Raw genomic sequence first — 12,500 nt, 5'->3', positions numbered from 1 at the left:
AGGGGGTGGAATTCAATATGTTAACAAGGGAACATTATTCAGCAGCTTTCATTGGACTCTATGAAGCTGAGGGAGTTCATTCTATATAGAGGGGGTGGAATTCAATATGTTAACAAGGGAACATTATTCAGCAGCTTTCATTGGACTCTATGAAGCTGAGGGAGTTCATTCTATATAGAGGGGGTGGAATTCAATATGTTAACAAGGGAACATTATTCAGCAGCTTTCATTGGACTCTATGAAGCTGAGGGAGTTCATTCTATATAGAGGGGGTGGAATTCAATATGTTAACAAGGGAACATTATTCAGCAGCTTTCACTGGACTCTATGAAGCTGAGGGAGTTCATTCTATATAGAGGGGGTGGAATTCAATATGTTAACAAGGGAACATTATTCAGCAGCTTTCATTGGACTCTATGAAGCTGAGGGAGTTCATTCTATATAGAGGGGGTGGAATTCAATATGTTAACAAGGGAACATTATTCAGCAGCTTTCATTGGACTCTATGAAGCTGAGGGAGTTCATTCTATATAGAAGGGGTGGAATTCAATATGTTAACAAGGGAACATTATTCAGCAGCTTTCATTGGACTCTATGAAGCTGAGGGAGTTCATTCTATATAGAGGGGGTGGAATTCAATATGTTAACAAGGGAACATTATTCAGCAGCTTTCATTGGACTCTATGAAGCTGAGGGAGTTCATTCTATATAGAGGAGGTAGAATTCAATATGTTAACAAGGGAACATTATTCAGCAGCTTTCATTGGACTCTATGAAGCTGAGGGAGTTCATTCTATAGAGAGGGGGGTGGAATTCAATATGTTAACAAGGGAACATTATTCAGCAGGTTTCAGTAGACTTCACGAAGCACTGTGTTCATTCTATAATGCGATGCAGAACTGTTGGCCAGAGCTTTAGACTGCATCAGTATTATATTATAATTCAAAACCAGAAGGCGTTTAATTGCTTCAGTAATTTAAGGGTACAGCAGGAATAAAGACCAGGAGATCTCAGGCGTCATGCATCCCTTTCCCAGAGTTTATTGGCGAGTTCTCGTTCTGTATCCAAACTTTCCTGGTTAGTACGAGTTTGATCCGCTACCGCCACCTAGTGTCGCGAAATCGTAACAGCACGAACACAGAAAAAAAATGCAGTTGTGTAGTTTATTTAAAAATAAAAAATACACATGAGAAACAAATAAAATAATACAATTAAAAAAAAAATCTGAACTCGGTTAAAAACCGAAAATGTTCTCGTATCCGCCTGGTGAATATAAAAATACTGCAAAATATTCAGTGTTTAAAAACACCAAGCACAAATTATAGGGCTGGGAATCAGACTCCTATCGCACAGCAGTGTGATCCGTTCCAGGTTTTACTGCTACCAGCTTGATCAGCCCCCAGTGTGTCTAGCTAACAAGCTCAGGTGTGTCTGATTATTAAACTCCTAGTGAAACCAGGACTGGATCGAGCTGTCTTGGATAAAGGCAGTTGCCAAAGAGACTATTACTAATAACTGTGGGTTTTCATTTCCTTGTGTGTGCGCGCATGTGTATATGTATATATATATATATATATATATATATATATATATATATATATATATATATATATATATATATATATAAAAAAAAATCACGTTTAAAGCGTGGGCAGGCTTTTTAAACAGTTTAGCCAACACTAGTTTTCTTTTGAAATGCTAAATCCAAAATTATTATTATTATTATTATTATTATTATTATTATTATTATTAATAAAAAAAAATCAATTCCACGCTCAATTTACAAAACTTCTAAAGCCTGTTAAATGTCTATTGTGGTAAATGAGAATGAAAAAAAAAAAAATTTTATATAAAAGAAAAACACTCTGTGACTTTTAATGCAAACCCCCAAACTCCTGTTAAAAATGCAGACTCTGCAGGGCTGGGACCTACCTGCATGCACCAGCGCTGTTGAATTTCAAACATTATCCGAGAAATGTAAAGAGATGCCTCACCCTCCTCTATCCCCACTGGAACGCTTCAACAAATCATTGTGATGATATTCCACACCCGGGCCACTCTCCCTGCGGGACGCACGATTCATCTTTTAAAAAAGGTTCGCGGGAGCTACGAGTCCCGCACACACACACACGACGCGGACGTTCCTGCCATAGCCGGGAGATGAATTCTGCGTCCCCTCTCTTGTGTGCTCCAGCATGAGACTGCGCCCTGCGGCGCCCCCTGTCTGCAAACATCTGTTAAACCACTACCAATCCATCTTCAATAACACAGGGTTAACCTACATGAGTGAGAAATTAAACAGCCACCTTTATATATATATAAAAAAAAACAAAAAAACACTGGGACATGTTCACTTAAATAAAGCACGCAAATTCTCCTTTTCAATCCCCAAAAAAGTTTGTTTTGCAAGCAGGGGAGGTGAGGGGGTGAGGAGGAGGAGGAGGAGGAGGAGGAGTCAGGGGTGTGGCCAGTCCAGCTCCGCCCCCCCCTCCTCATCTGATGAGGTGAAAGGTCAGCCAGTAGATCATGAGCGGCTGGAATCCCGCCGTCGCCACGGTGATGTAGATCCGGATGCGGTTCTTGGCGTTGTGGCTGACCACGCCCTCGGACGACGCGGTGGCCAGAATCTTCATGCGCAGGGATCGCACCTGCAGGGATACAACAGCGATGGGAATCAGACTCCTATCGCACAGCAGTGTGATCCAGTCCAGGTTTTACTGCTACCAGCTTGATCAGCCCCCAGTGTGTCTAGCTAACAAGCTCAGGTGTGTCTGATTATTAAACTCCCAGCGAAACCAGGACTGGATCACATTGCTGTGCAGCAGGAGTCTTATTTCCATCCCTGGGCTTAGTGTTTGGAGCACAGCGGGTGCATATTTTGGAGAGTGTTTTTATTATTATTAATCAGTTGTCCTTTATTAGACGCTTTTATCCAAAGTGACTTACAGAGACTAGGGGGGTGAACTCTGCATCATCAACAACTGCTGCTGCTGCTGCAGAGTCACTTCCAATAGGAGCTCGTTTGTTTGACGTCTCACACAGGGAGTCAGTGGCTGAGCCGGGATTTGAACCTCCTGGTATCGAGACCCCTTTATTGTTACAGCTGGGAGATGCAGAACACTGCAGGTAATGAAACTCTGTACTTACTATGAAGAACATGAGGGCACAGGAGGTCCAGGCCAGGGCTACATAGTAACCATCGCTCCCGAATAAGAGCCCGCTCGCCACCGTGAGGATCATTCTGCAAGGGAGAGGGAGGGGGGAGAGGGGGAGCGGGGTTACTGGTCTGCTGTAACAGGACGTGGAACGAGAGAGAGAGCGAGAGACACAGAGAGAGACAGAGAGAAAGACACGGCTGCTGAATGCATCAGATAGCATCCTGAGCCGAGACAGGACCAGTAAAATCTTACAGAAACTCCCTTCCATCATATATGTATGTACAAATAGATATCTTTGTATGTGTCGGTTTTATTTAAATATTTGTGTGTCTTTTTATGTAGATTTATTTTCCGTAATCATTCGGTATGATGTTTTTATTTATATATAAATATGTTAATTATTTATATATACAAAATAATTTAAAAAAAAATTATATATATATTTAATTATTTTTATAATTGCTTTGGCAATACTTCTGATGTTATGCCAATAAAGCATCTTTGAATTAAATTGAGACAGCGAGAGAGACAGACAGGGAGAGAGAGACAGACAGAGAGGGAGAGAGAGAGAGAGAGAGACACACACAGACAGACACAGAGCGAGAGAGACAGACAAACAAACAAAGAGACACACAGAAACAGAGAGACAGACAGACAAACACAGAGAGAGCGAGAGAGACAGACAAACAAACAAAGAGACACACAGAAACAGAGAGACAGACAGACAGACAAACACAGAGAGAGAGAGACAGACAAACAAACAAAGAGACACACAGAAACAGAGACAGACAGACAAACACAGAGAGAGAGACACAAACAAACAAACAGAGACACACAGAAACAGAGAGACAGAGAGACAGACAGACAAACACAGAGAGAGAGAGAGAGAGAGAGAGAGAGAGAGAGAGAGAGAGACTATCCTAACATTCTTGGTGATGCAAGACTTATGTCCACGGCTGCAGCGATGGCACGAAGTGACTAGCGGCCGCTCTCTCACTTACCCCACATACTTGTAGCCGCTGTAGGCCAGCAGGTCGAAGGCGGTGAGCTCGCTGTGCACTGTGACCAGGTAGAGGCTGAGCAAGAGAGCCAGCACCTCGATGATCATCCACACCAGAGCCGTGCTGGCACACACCCCCAGCACCTCCGGAGAGAACCTAGAGAGAGAGAGAGACCAGAGAGAGATCATCCACACCAGAGCCGTGCTGACACACACCCCCAGCACCTCCGGAGAGAACGAGACCAGAGAGAGATCATCCACACCAGAGCCGTGCTGACACACACCCCCAGCACCTCCGGAAAGAACTGAGGAGAGAGAGAGAGAGAGAGATCATCCACACCAGAGCCGTGCTGACACACACCCCCAGCACCTCCGGAGAGAACCTAGAGAGAGAGAGACCAGAGAGAGATCATCCACACCAGAGCCGTGCTGGCACACACCCCCAGCACCTCCGGAGAGAACCTAGAGAGAGAGAGAGACCAGAGAGAGATCATCCACACCAGAGCCGTGCTGACACACACCCCCAGCACCTCCGGAGAGAACCTAGAGAGAGAGAGAGAGACCAGAGAGAGATCATCCACACCAGAGCCGTGCTGACACACACCCCCAGCACCTCCGGAGAGAACCTACAGAGAGAGAGAGACCAGAGAGAGATCATCCACACCAGAGCCGTGCTGACACACACCCCCAGCACCTCCGGAGAGAACCGAGAGAGAGAGAGACCAGAGAGAGATCATCCACACCAGAGCCGTGCTGACACACACCCCCAGCACCTCCGGAGAGAACCGAGAGAGAGAGAGACCAGAGAGAGATCATCCACACCAGAGCCGTGCTGGCACACACCCCCAGCACCTCCGGAGAGAACCTAGAGAGAGAGATCATCCACACCAGAGCCGTGCTGACACACACCCCCAGCACCTCCGGAGAGAACCTACAGAGAGAGAGAGAGAGAGAGAGAGAGAGAGAGAGAGAGAGAGAGAGAGAGAGAGAGAGAGGAGCGATGAGTGACACTGCAGAGAGAGAACACTGCCAGCTACACCCTTCAAACACCGGAGCAAACGACCTGAGAGAGAGAGAGAGAGAGAGAGAGAGAGAGAGAGAGAGAGAGAGAATCATCCACACCAGAGCCGTGCTGGCACACACCCCCAGCACCTCCGGAGAGAACCTACAGAGAGAGAGAGAGAGAGAGAGAGACCAGAGAGAGATCATCCACACCAGAGCCGTGCTGACACACACCCCCAGCACCTCCGGAGAGAACTGAGAGAGAGAGAGAGAGACCAGAGAGAGATCATCCACACCAGAGCCGTGCTGACACACACCCCCAGCACCTCCGGAGAGAACCTAGAGAGAGAGAGAGACCAGAGAGACCAGAGAGAGATCATCCACACCAGAGCCATGCTGACACACACCCCCAGCACCTCCGGAGAGAACCTAGAGAGAGAGAGAGACCACAGAGAGATCATCCACACCAGAGCCGTGCTGGCACACACCCCCAGCACCTCCAGAGAGAACCTACAGAGAGAGAGAGACCAGAGAGAGATCATCCACACCAGAGCCGTGCTGACACACACCCCCAGCACCTCCGGAGAGAACCTAGAGAGAGAGAGAGAGAGACCAGAGAGAGATCATCCACACCAGAGCCGTGCTGACACACACCCCCAGCACCTCCGGAGAGAACCTAGAGAGAGAGAGAGACCAGAGAGACCAGAGAGAGATCATCCACACCAGAGCCATGCTGACACACACCCCCAGCACCTCCGGAGAGAACCTACAGAGAGAGAGGAGACACAGAGAGAGAGAGAGACCAGAGAGAGATCATCCACACCAGAGCCGTGCTGACACACACCCCCAGCACCTCCGGAGAGAACCTAGAGAGAGAGAGAGACCACAGAGAGATCATCCACACCAGAGCCGTGCTGGCACACACCCCCAGCACCTCCGGAGAGAACCTAGAGAGAGAGAGAGAGACCAGAGAGAGATCATCCACACCAGAGCCGTGCTGACACACACCCCCAGCACCTCCGGAGAGAACCGAGAGAGAGAGAGAGAGAGAGAGAGAGAGAGAGAGAGAGAGAGAGAGAGAGAGAGAGAGAGACCAGAGAGAGAGAGAGAGAGAGAGAGAGAGAGAGAGAGAGAGAGAGAGACCAGAGAGAGATCATCCACACCAGAGCCGTGCTGACACACACCCCCAGCACCTCCGGAGAGAACCGAGAGAGAGAGAGGAGACACACAGAGAGAGAGAGAGACCAGAGAGGGAGACAGAGAGAGGGAGAGAGGAGACACAGAGAGAGAAGAGACACAGACAGACAGAAACCACGCATTATTCACTGTATAGCAGGGAGGGAATGCTGGACCACTATGTTAGTTTCAGGAGAATATCATATTTTTTCTAAAATGCTGTGAAGATTCTGAATAACGTTTTAAACCCACCCCCCCTCCCCCCCTCCCCCAAGCTCGTCCCCGACGTGGATTTCTCTGACTGGCCTTCTTCACAAAGCCCTCTGAATCGTGCAAATCAGAAGGGAGGACTCACCTTTTCTGTATCCCCAGAGCCATCCCAGCCAAGAGGATGTAAGTGATGAACGCCATGGCTAGAGAGAGAGAAAGAGAAAGAAAAACGGGTGTCAGGACATTATCAAAACCACCGCTCTGTCCTGTAAACCAAACGTTACAAACAGCTACCAGATTACACCACGCGGCTGTGCCTTTACCAGGGGAGACCCTCGGGGACCCCTGCACTCCCCTGACTGTGCGACTCCCCCCCCTGCACACCACACGACCGTGCCTTTACCAGGGGAGACCCTTGGGGACCCTCCCCTGCCCCCCACAGCTCCCCTAGTCTTTACTCACAGGGGATGTAGAGATCAGGAGCGTTGACGTCATGTCTTGGAGTCATGGGGGAATCTCTGTGGTAACGCACTTCCCAGTTCTGAAAGCACACAGTCCTCATGTATTAACTTACATCTATACTGAGCATCAAAAGAAACTAATCACTAAAACTAAAACTGAACTCTGTAACCATCTAGGAGCCGAGAACAATTAACAAAAAGGTCCAATTAAGGTCTAACTTAGGGGCAGCAGTGCGGAGTAGTGGTTAGGGCTCTGGACTCTTGACCGGAGGGTCGTGGGTTCAATCCCAGGTGGGGGGGACACTGCTGCTGTACCCTTGAGCAAGGTACTTTACCTAGATTGCTCCAGTAAAAACCCAACTGTATAAATGGGGAATTGTATGGAAAAAATAATGTGATATCTTGTAACAGTTGTAAGTCGCGCTGGATAAGGGCGTCTGCTAAGAAATAAATAATAATAATAATAATAATAATAATAATAATAATAAGCAACTTATTAGCTCAATTAAGGGTCTAGTTAAGCGACGGAGAGCTCAGCGAGAATGGAAAGCTTCAGACGCAGGGGTGTGAGGCGCCCTGGGGTAGATGCATTTTTGATTGGTGTGTTTTGCAGAGCGCTCATACCTGGTGCGTGTATGGAAACATGAGCAGAGCCAGTTTCTTCATCACATACTTTGTGTCGACAGCAAAGAAATACTTCAGCTTGTTGATCGAGACGAATCTGTCAATCTGCCAGAGAAGAAAAAAAAAAGCGACAGGGGTGCGGTCAGTTAACACGGCTCTCGATGAAAAACTCCCGGTCTGACGAGATTAACTGTACCTCCATGTGCAAGGAGGGAGACTCCCGCTGCACAGCAGTGTGATCCAGTCCTGGTTTCACTAGGACTTTAATAATCAGACACACCTGAGCTTGTTAGCTAGACACACTGGGGGCTGATCAAGCTCCTAGTAAAACCTGGAATGGATCACACTGCTGTGCAATAGGAGTCTGATTCCCATCCCTGGCTTCGCTAGGAGTTTAATAATAAGACACACCTGAGCTTGTTAGCTAAGCAGCAGTGTGGAGTAGTGGTTAGGGCTCTGGACTCTTGACCGGAGGGTCGTGGGTTCAATCCCAGGTGGGGGACACTGCTGCTGTACCCTTGAGCAAGGTACTTTACCTAGATTGCTCCAGTAAAAACCCAACTGTATAAATGGGGAATTGTATGTAAAAATAATGTGATATCTTGTAACAATTGTAAGTCGCCCTGGATAAGGGCGTCAGCTAAGAAATAAATAATAATAATAATAATAATAATAATAATAATAATAATAATAATAATAATAATAGACACACTGGGGGGCTAAGTAGCAGTAAAACCTGGAATGGGTGGGGGGGAAAAACAACGGCAATAACTCTCGTCATAAATAAAAGTAACAGGGCAGTGTATTCAAAAATAAGAAACGCAATCCGACGACTGTCTGAGCCCCACCTCTTTGCTGACCATATCCTTGCCCTGGTTGGCCATGCTGGAGCCGTACGCCATCGCTACGTTCGCCACGGGGTCCGTGAAGATGCTGTCCACGCTGAAGCCCCCCATGTCGTAGCCCTGCTGGGGGTAGCCCCCCGGCTGGCTGGGGTAGCCCCCCGGGTGTTGAGGGGGCATCCCCGCGCTGGTGTCGTCGAACAGCTGGGTGGGACCGCCCATGGCGGGGGCGGGGCCACGGGGAGCTCGGTGCTTGGGGCCTGACAAAAAAACAAGAAGAAACGAACTTAAAACGACTTTAGACATTAAGCGCTTTTCATGCTCGGCAAAGTTCACGTTAAACCGTCGTTTTGTTTGTTTTCCGCGTCGTAGTCGTTATATTGTTTACATTGACGTCATAGCGATGACGACACGAGGTCGGGTTCTCGCTTGTTATTACATCATCACAATGCTGATGATCCTGTAAAAAAAAAAAAAACGAAAACACATTGTTAAATACAAATCCTTAATTTTCCAACATGGTTTTGTCGTGTAACCTAGATTTGGAGGTTGAATAGCCAATACCCAGCCGTCTTATAAAATATCGCCCAGCTAACGCCTGAAACCGAAGCTTGACCTCGGTAGCATTTCATCTCAGTTTACGACAAGTCAGTAAAAATTCATTAACACAACAGGTTTGAATTAGAGACGAGTCTCAAACATTAAAAGTATTGCAAGCGTGGACAAACAGACCCTAGTTTTGAAACAGAGAGAGTTGACCATATGGCGTCGCCTAGAGAGTACTCCGAGTTTGCAAACTCCGTTCTCGTTATTTCATATTCACGTGTTTAAAAAGTGCAGTAATTATAACATTTCACATTATTGGACAAGTGGTAGTTTGATTTTGGGGAGGGGGGGGGTAGGGTGTCCATTGCAGTCCACAGGTACTCGATAATGAGAAAGGAGACGGTGCTGTGCATCGTAGGCCTTATATGCATCCGTGGCATTTGAAAAAAAAAATTACAAAACGGTATTCAGAACACGATTTGAAATAATAAAAAAAACACACACATGCAAAACGAGAAACTCGTTAACAATTCAGACACGTCCAGCTGAGCCTGTTTAAATTTAAATTTACAGGACGAGCGAGGATGTGCACGCTACGGGAGACACACAGTTTGCAAAACTTCTAGATTATTTTAATAATACTTGTTTATGTTGGTGTGGTGCTCCCGAGACAGTTTGAGGCGAGTTTACATGAATAAAATGCGTTAGTTTGTTTTGTTTTAAATGCACCAAAACTACAAATACAGCCACAGAATACGCTCCTTATAAAGACATTATTGCACAGCTATTTATCTGAAAAAAAAAAAAAACATGCTATACTTACTGGGTCGATATCCTTGTTGGTAAGCCATACCCAAAACTAAATACAAAATGTATGCAAGCTATCTGTAAATTACTTATTTAGAAGACAATTTTTATTTATTTATTAAGTATTTGTTTAAAAACTATCTAGACATTCTTTTCCAAAAACCAGCTCACGACAAAACGCCCTCTCTCCCCCCCACAAAAGCGATTGACCGACGTAGAAGCCTACGTGGCAAGTTCGAGCGTCCTATCTAGAGTTGTTATTGGTTAAGCCATTTGTCGCTCTAACCAGCCTTCACGCTGATAGGAGGAAACATCCGTCACTCTTTAGGGTCGGAGGGGCGGGTTTAAGGTTGAGCTCAGAATTGGGGGTGGAGTTTTGCTGCTGCCTCGTAAAGTCTGATTGGTCCAGAGGGGTGTCGGGCGCACACAGATTCAGCAATCTATTGGCGAATGAAGATTTTATGCAAATAAGAAGGCGGGTGTTATCTAAAGTGGGAGGGAAGAGGAGACCCAAGAGTAACTTTTTTTCTGATTGGTTTAAGGTGATAGCAACCGTGGGGAAGTGCGTGCTGATTGGTAGATTGCAATAAACAGTAGAAATGTCAGTCCTGTGCCACGAAGTCAAGTTGTTAAATGGTAGTTGTTTTTTTTTTGTTTAAATGCCCGTTTTCACAGCAGTAAGAAACTAAACTCTTCAGCGATCTCTATTATTATTTTTTATTATTATTATTTATTTCTTAGCAGACGCCCTTATCCAGGGCGACTTACAATTGTTACAAGATATCACATTATTTTTACATACAATTCCCCATTTATACAGTTTGGTTTTTACTGGAGCAATCTAGGTAAAGTACCTTGCTCAAGGGTACAGCAGCAGTGTCCCCCACCTGGGATTGAACCCACGACCCTCCGGTCAAGAGTCCAGAGCTCTGGCCGAAGCCGTTTCGTGTGGATTGTGAAAGCATTGGCCAATGTTATTATAGCATTGCTTATCACAAGGTGAGTGCGGTGTGTAAAGGGACATTTATACAGTGAAAGGGTTTGCTAAACTAATGCTAAACTGAGACAAAACTAAAAAAAAAAAAATTATGAAGTTATTTTATTTATTTTTTTACAGACAATTGTATAACATTTTTTAAATAGCAACACGCATGCAAGCTTATAATACAAACATTTTTTTCTCAAATATATAACTTTAAGATTCATACAACCCATTTTCTGATTAATCGTTCAACGTGAAGGTCAACGACGTTGCTTTGGCGCCGCCTAGTAGCAGTAAACGGTACTTTCAAGTCATGTGAACAAATAACAAGACCGTTTTGTTTTTTACTTTAAATTTTTTTTTTTTTTTTTTTTTTTTCTGTACATATACAGAAGTCAACTGGGTTTTTAACCGCGTCGGACAGAAAACACATCTAAAAAGGATATTGGTATATTGCAGTAAGCCTGTAACCCCTTCGGTCACGTTTTTATTTTCATTTTTAATAATTTTTTAAACGGTTTGTGTGGACTCTGCATAGTTTGAGAAGTTGCCCTGTCACTATGGTGTTTACTATCATACTGCACAGATCACATATTATAATATATGATATAACTTATTTTTGGGGCGGTAGGCTAATTGAAGCTCGCATTAGCTGAAACGTCTTACCTTCAAACCTATTACAACCAAAACCAAACGCGTTTTGAGTTTTACCTGCAAGAAAGTCCCTGGTGACTGTTAATGGAAACCCCGTGGGTCCCGCCTTCACACCTGTGTCCCCGAGTTCACAGAACCGTTGCCTGGTAACCACGGGATTCTGCGCCCCTCCTGGGTTAAAAATGTGATGAAGTCTATGGGGATGATTTTCAAAGTGCAAATGACTGCGTTTTTTTTTTAACGGTAACAAAACAACGCCCTTTCACGATTTCAAGATACATTAAAATAAAGACGTTAAACTTAAATATTTAAAGCAGCCTGCGGTTATTTTCTTTGATTTCAGCATCACTCTTTAATTGCGCGCTGTCCCGCTGTAAACTCCCAACTGCATCCCATGCATAAATAAACAGCCGTTTATCAATCTCTTAATAGTTTAACCTGAAAGCGATTCGGCATCACATTCAATTAGCTATTGGCTGTCGGGGGCGTGTGGTTTCAGCACGCAATGTATGTGAGTGCCGGCTCACTGACAGGGCGTTGTTAGGGTGTTATGACAGGTAGACAATATCACTTTTAAAATAAAAGAGTTTTGAGTTTATCAGTGTCCTGTTGGATCCTGTTTCTCCTGGGACAGAGAGCTGGGCGCTGTTTCTGAATTCTCTGTACCACATCTCTCTCTCTCTCTCTCTCTCTCTCTCTCTCTCTCTATATATATATATACACCAATATACGTTACATAAACACTGTATCTAAGAATCATATATATATATTCATAAGGACTATAGATAGATAGATAGATAGATATGGTCCTTATTTAAATTCATATGGACTGAAACTTATATTGAACACAGTACAGCCTGTGTGCCATACATATGTCATATATCTCAAACTATGAGACGCTTACTGCATGCACAATGCATGGATCGGTGCTGGTATTTACTGTATCCCAATATATTATAAGAAGAGAGAGAGAGAGAGAGAGAGAGAGAGAGAGAGAGAGAGAGAACAGCAAAATAAAGAGAGAGAATCAAAACAAAC

The 12,500-nt window shown here is 45.0% G+C and overlaps 1 protein-coding gene across 1 annotated transcript; it reads right to left on the bottom strand.

The window, feature by feature from the left end:
• Positions 1-1,149: 1,149 nt before the first annotated feature.
• LOC117398549 (protein YIF1A) lies at positions 1,150-10,070 on the bottom strand. The gene is made up of 8 exons (XM_059012147.1): positions 9,843-10,070; positions 8,480-8,733; positions 7,632-7,736; positions 7,009-7,087; positions 6,692-6,749; positions 4,160-4,315; positions 3,148-3,241; positions 1,150-2,648 (listed from the first exon to the last, which is right to left on the bottom strand). Exons 1-8 carry the CDS (start codon positions 9,868-9,870, stop codon positions 2,493-2,495), a joined length of 930 nt encoding a protein of 309 aa, XP_058868130.1. The 5' UTR covers positions 9,871-10,070; the 3' UTR covers positions 1,150-2,492.
• Between the last annotated feature and the right edge of the window lie 2,430 nt (positions 10,071-12,500).

This window comes from Acipenser ruthenus, chromosome 43, assembly GCF_902713425.1.
Source record: "Acipenser ruthenus chromosome 43, fAciRut3.2 maternal haplotype, whole genome shotgun sequence".
Classification (NCBI taxonomy): Eukaryota; Metazoa; Chordata; class Actinopteri; order Acipenseriformes; family Acipenseridae; genus Acipenser; species Acipenser ruthenus.
The sequence above is the reverse complement of the archived record's forward strand: the minus strand, read 5'-3'. Positions and strand labels throughout refer to the sequence as shown.

Bases quoted from the DNA above. Each gene is read 5' to 3' on its own strand.
- LOC117398549 (XM_059012147.1), bottom strand. From the start codon at position 9,870: ATGGCTTACCAACAAGGATATCGACCCA. The intron at 4,316-6,691 runs GTGAGTCCTCCC...CTCTCTCTCTAG, and splicing joins GCTCTGGGGATACAGAAAAG to GTTCTCTCCGGAGGTGCTGG. The intron at 3,242-4,159 runs GTAAGTGAGAGA...TCTCCCTTGCAG, and splicing joins AGCGGCTACAAGTATGTGGG to AATGATCCTCACGGTGGCGA.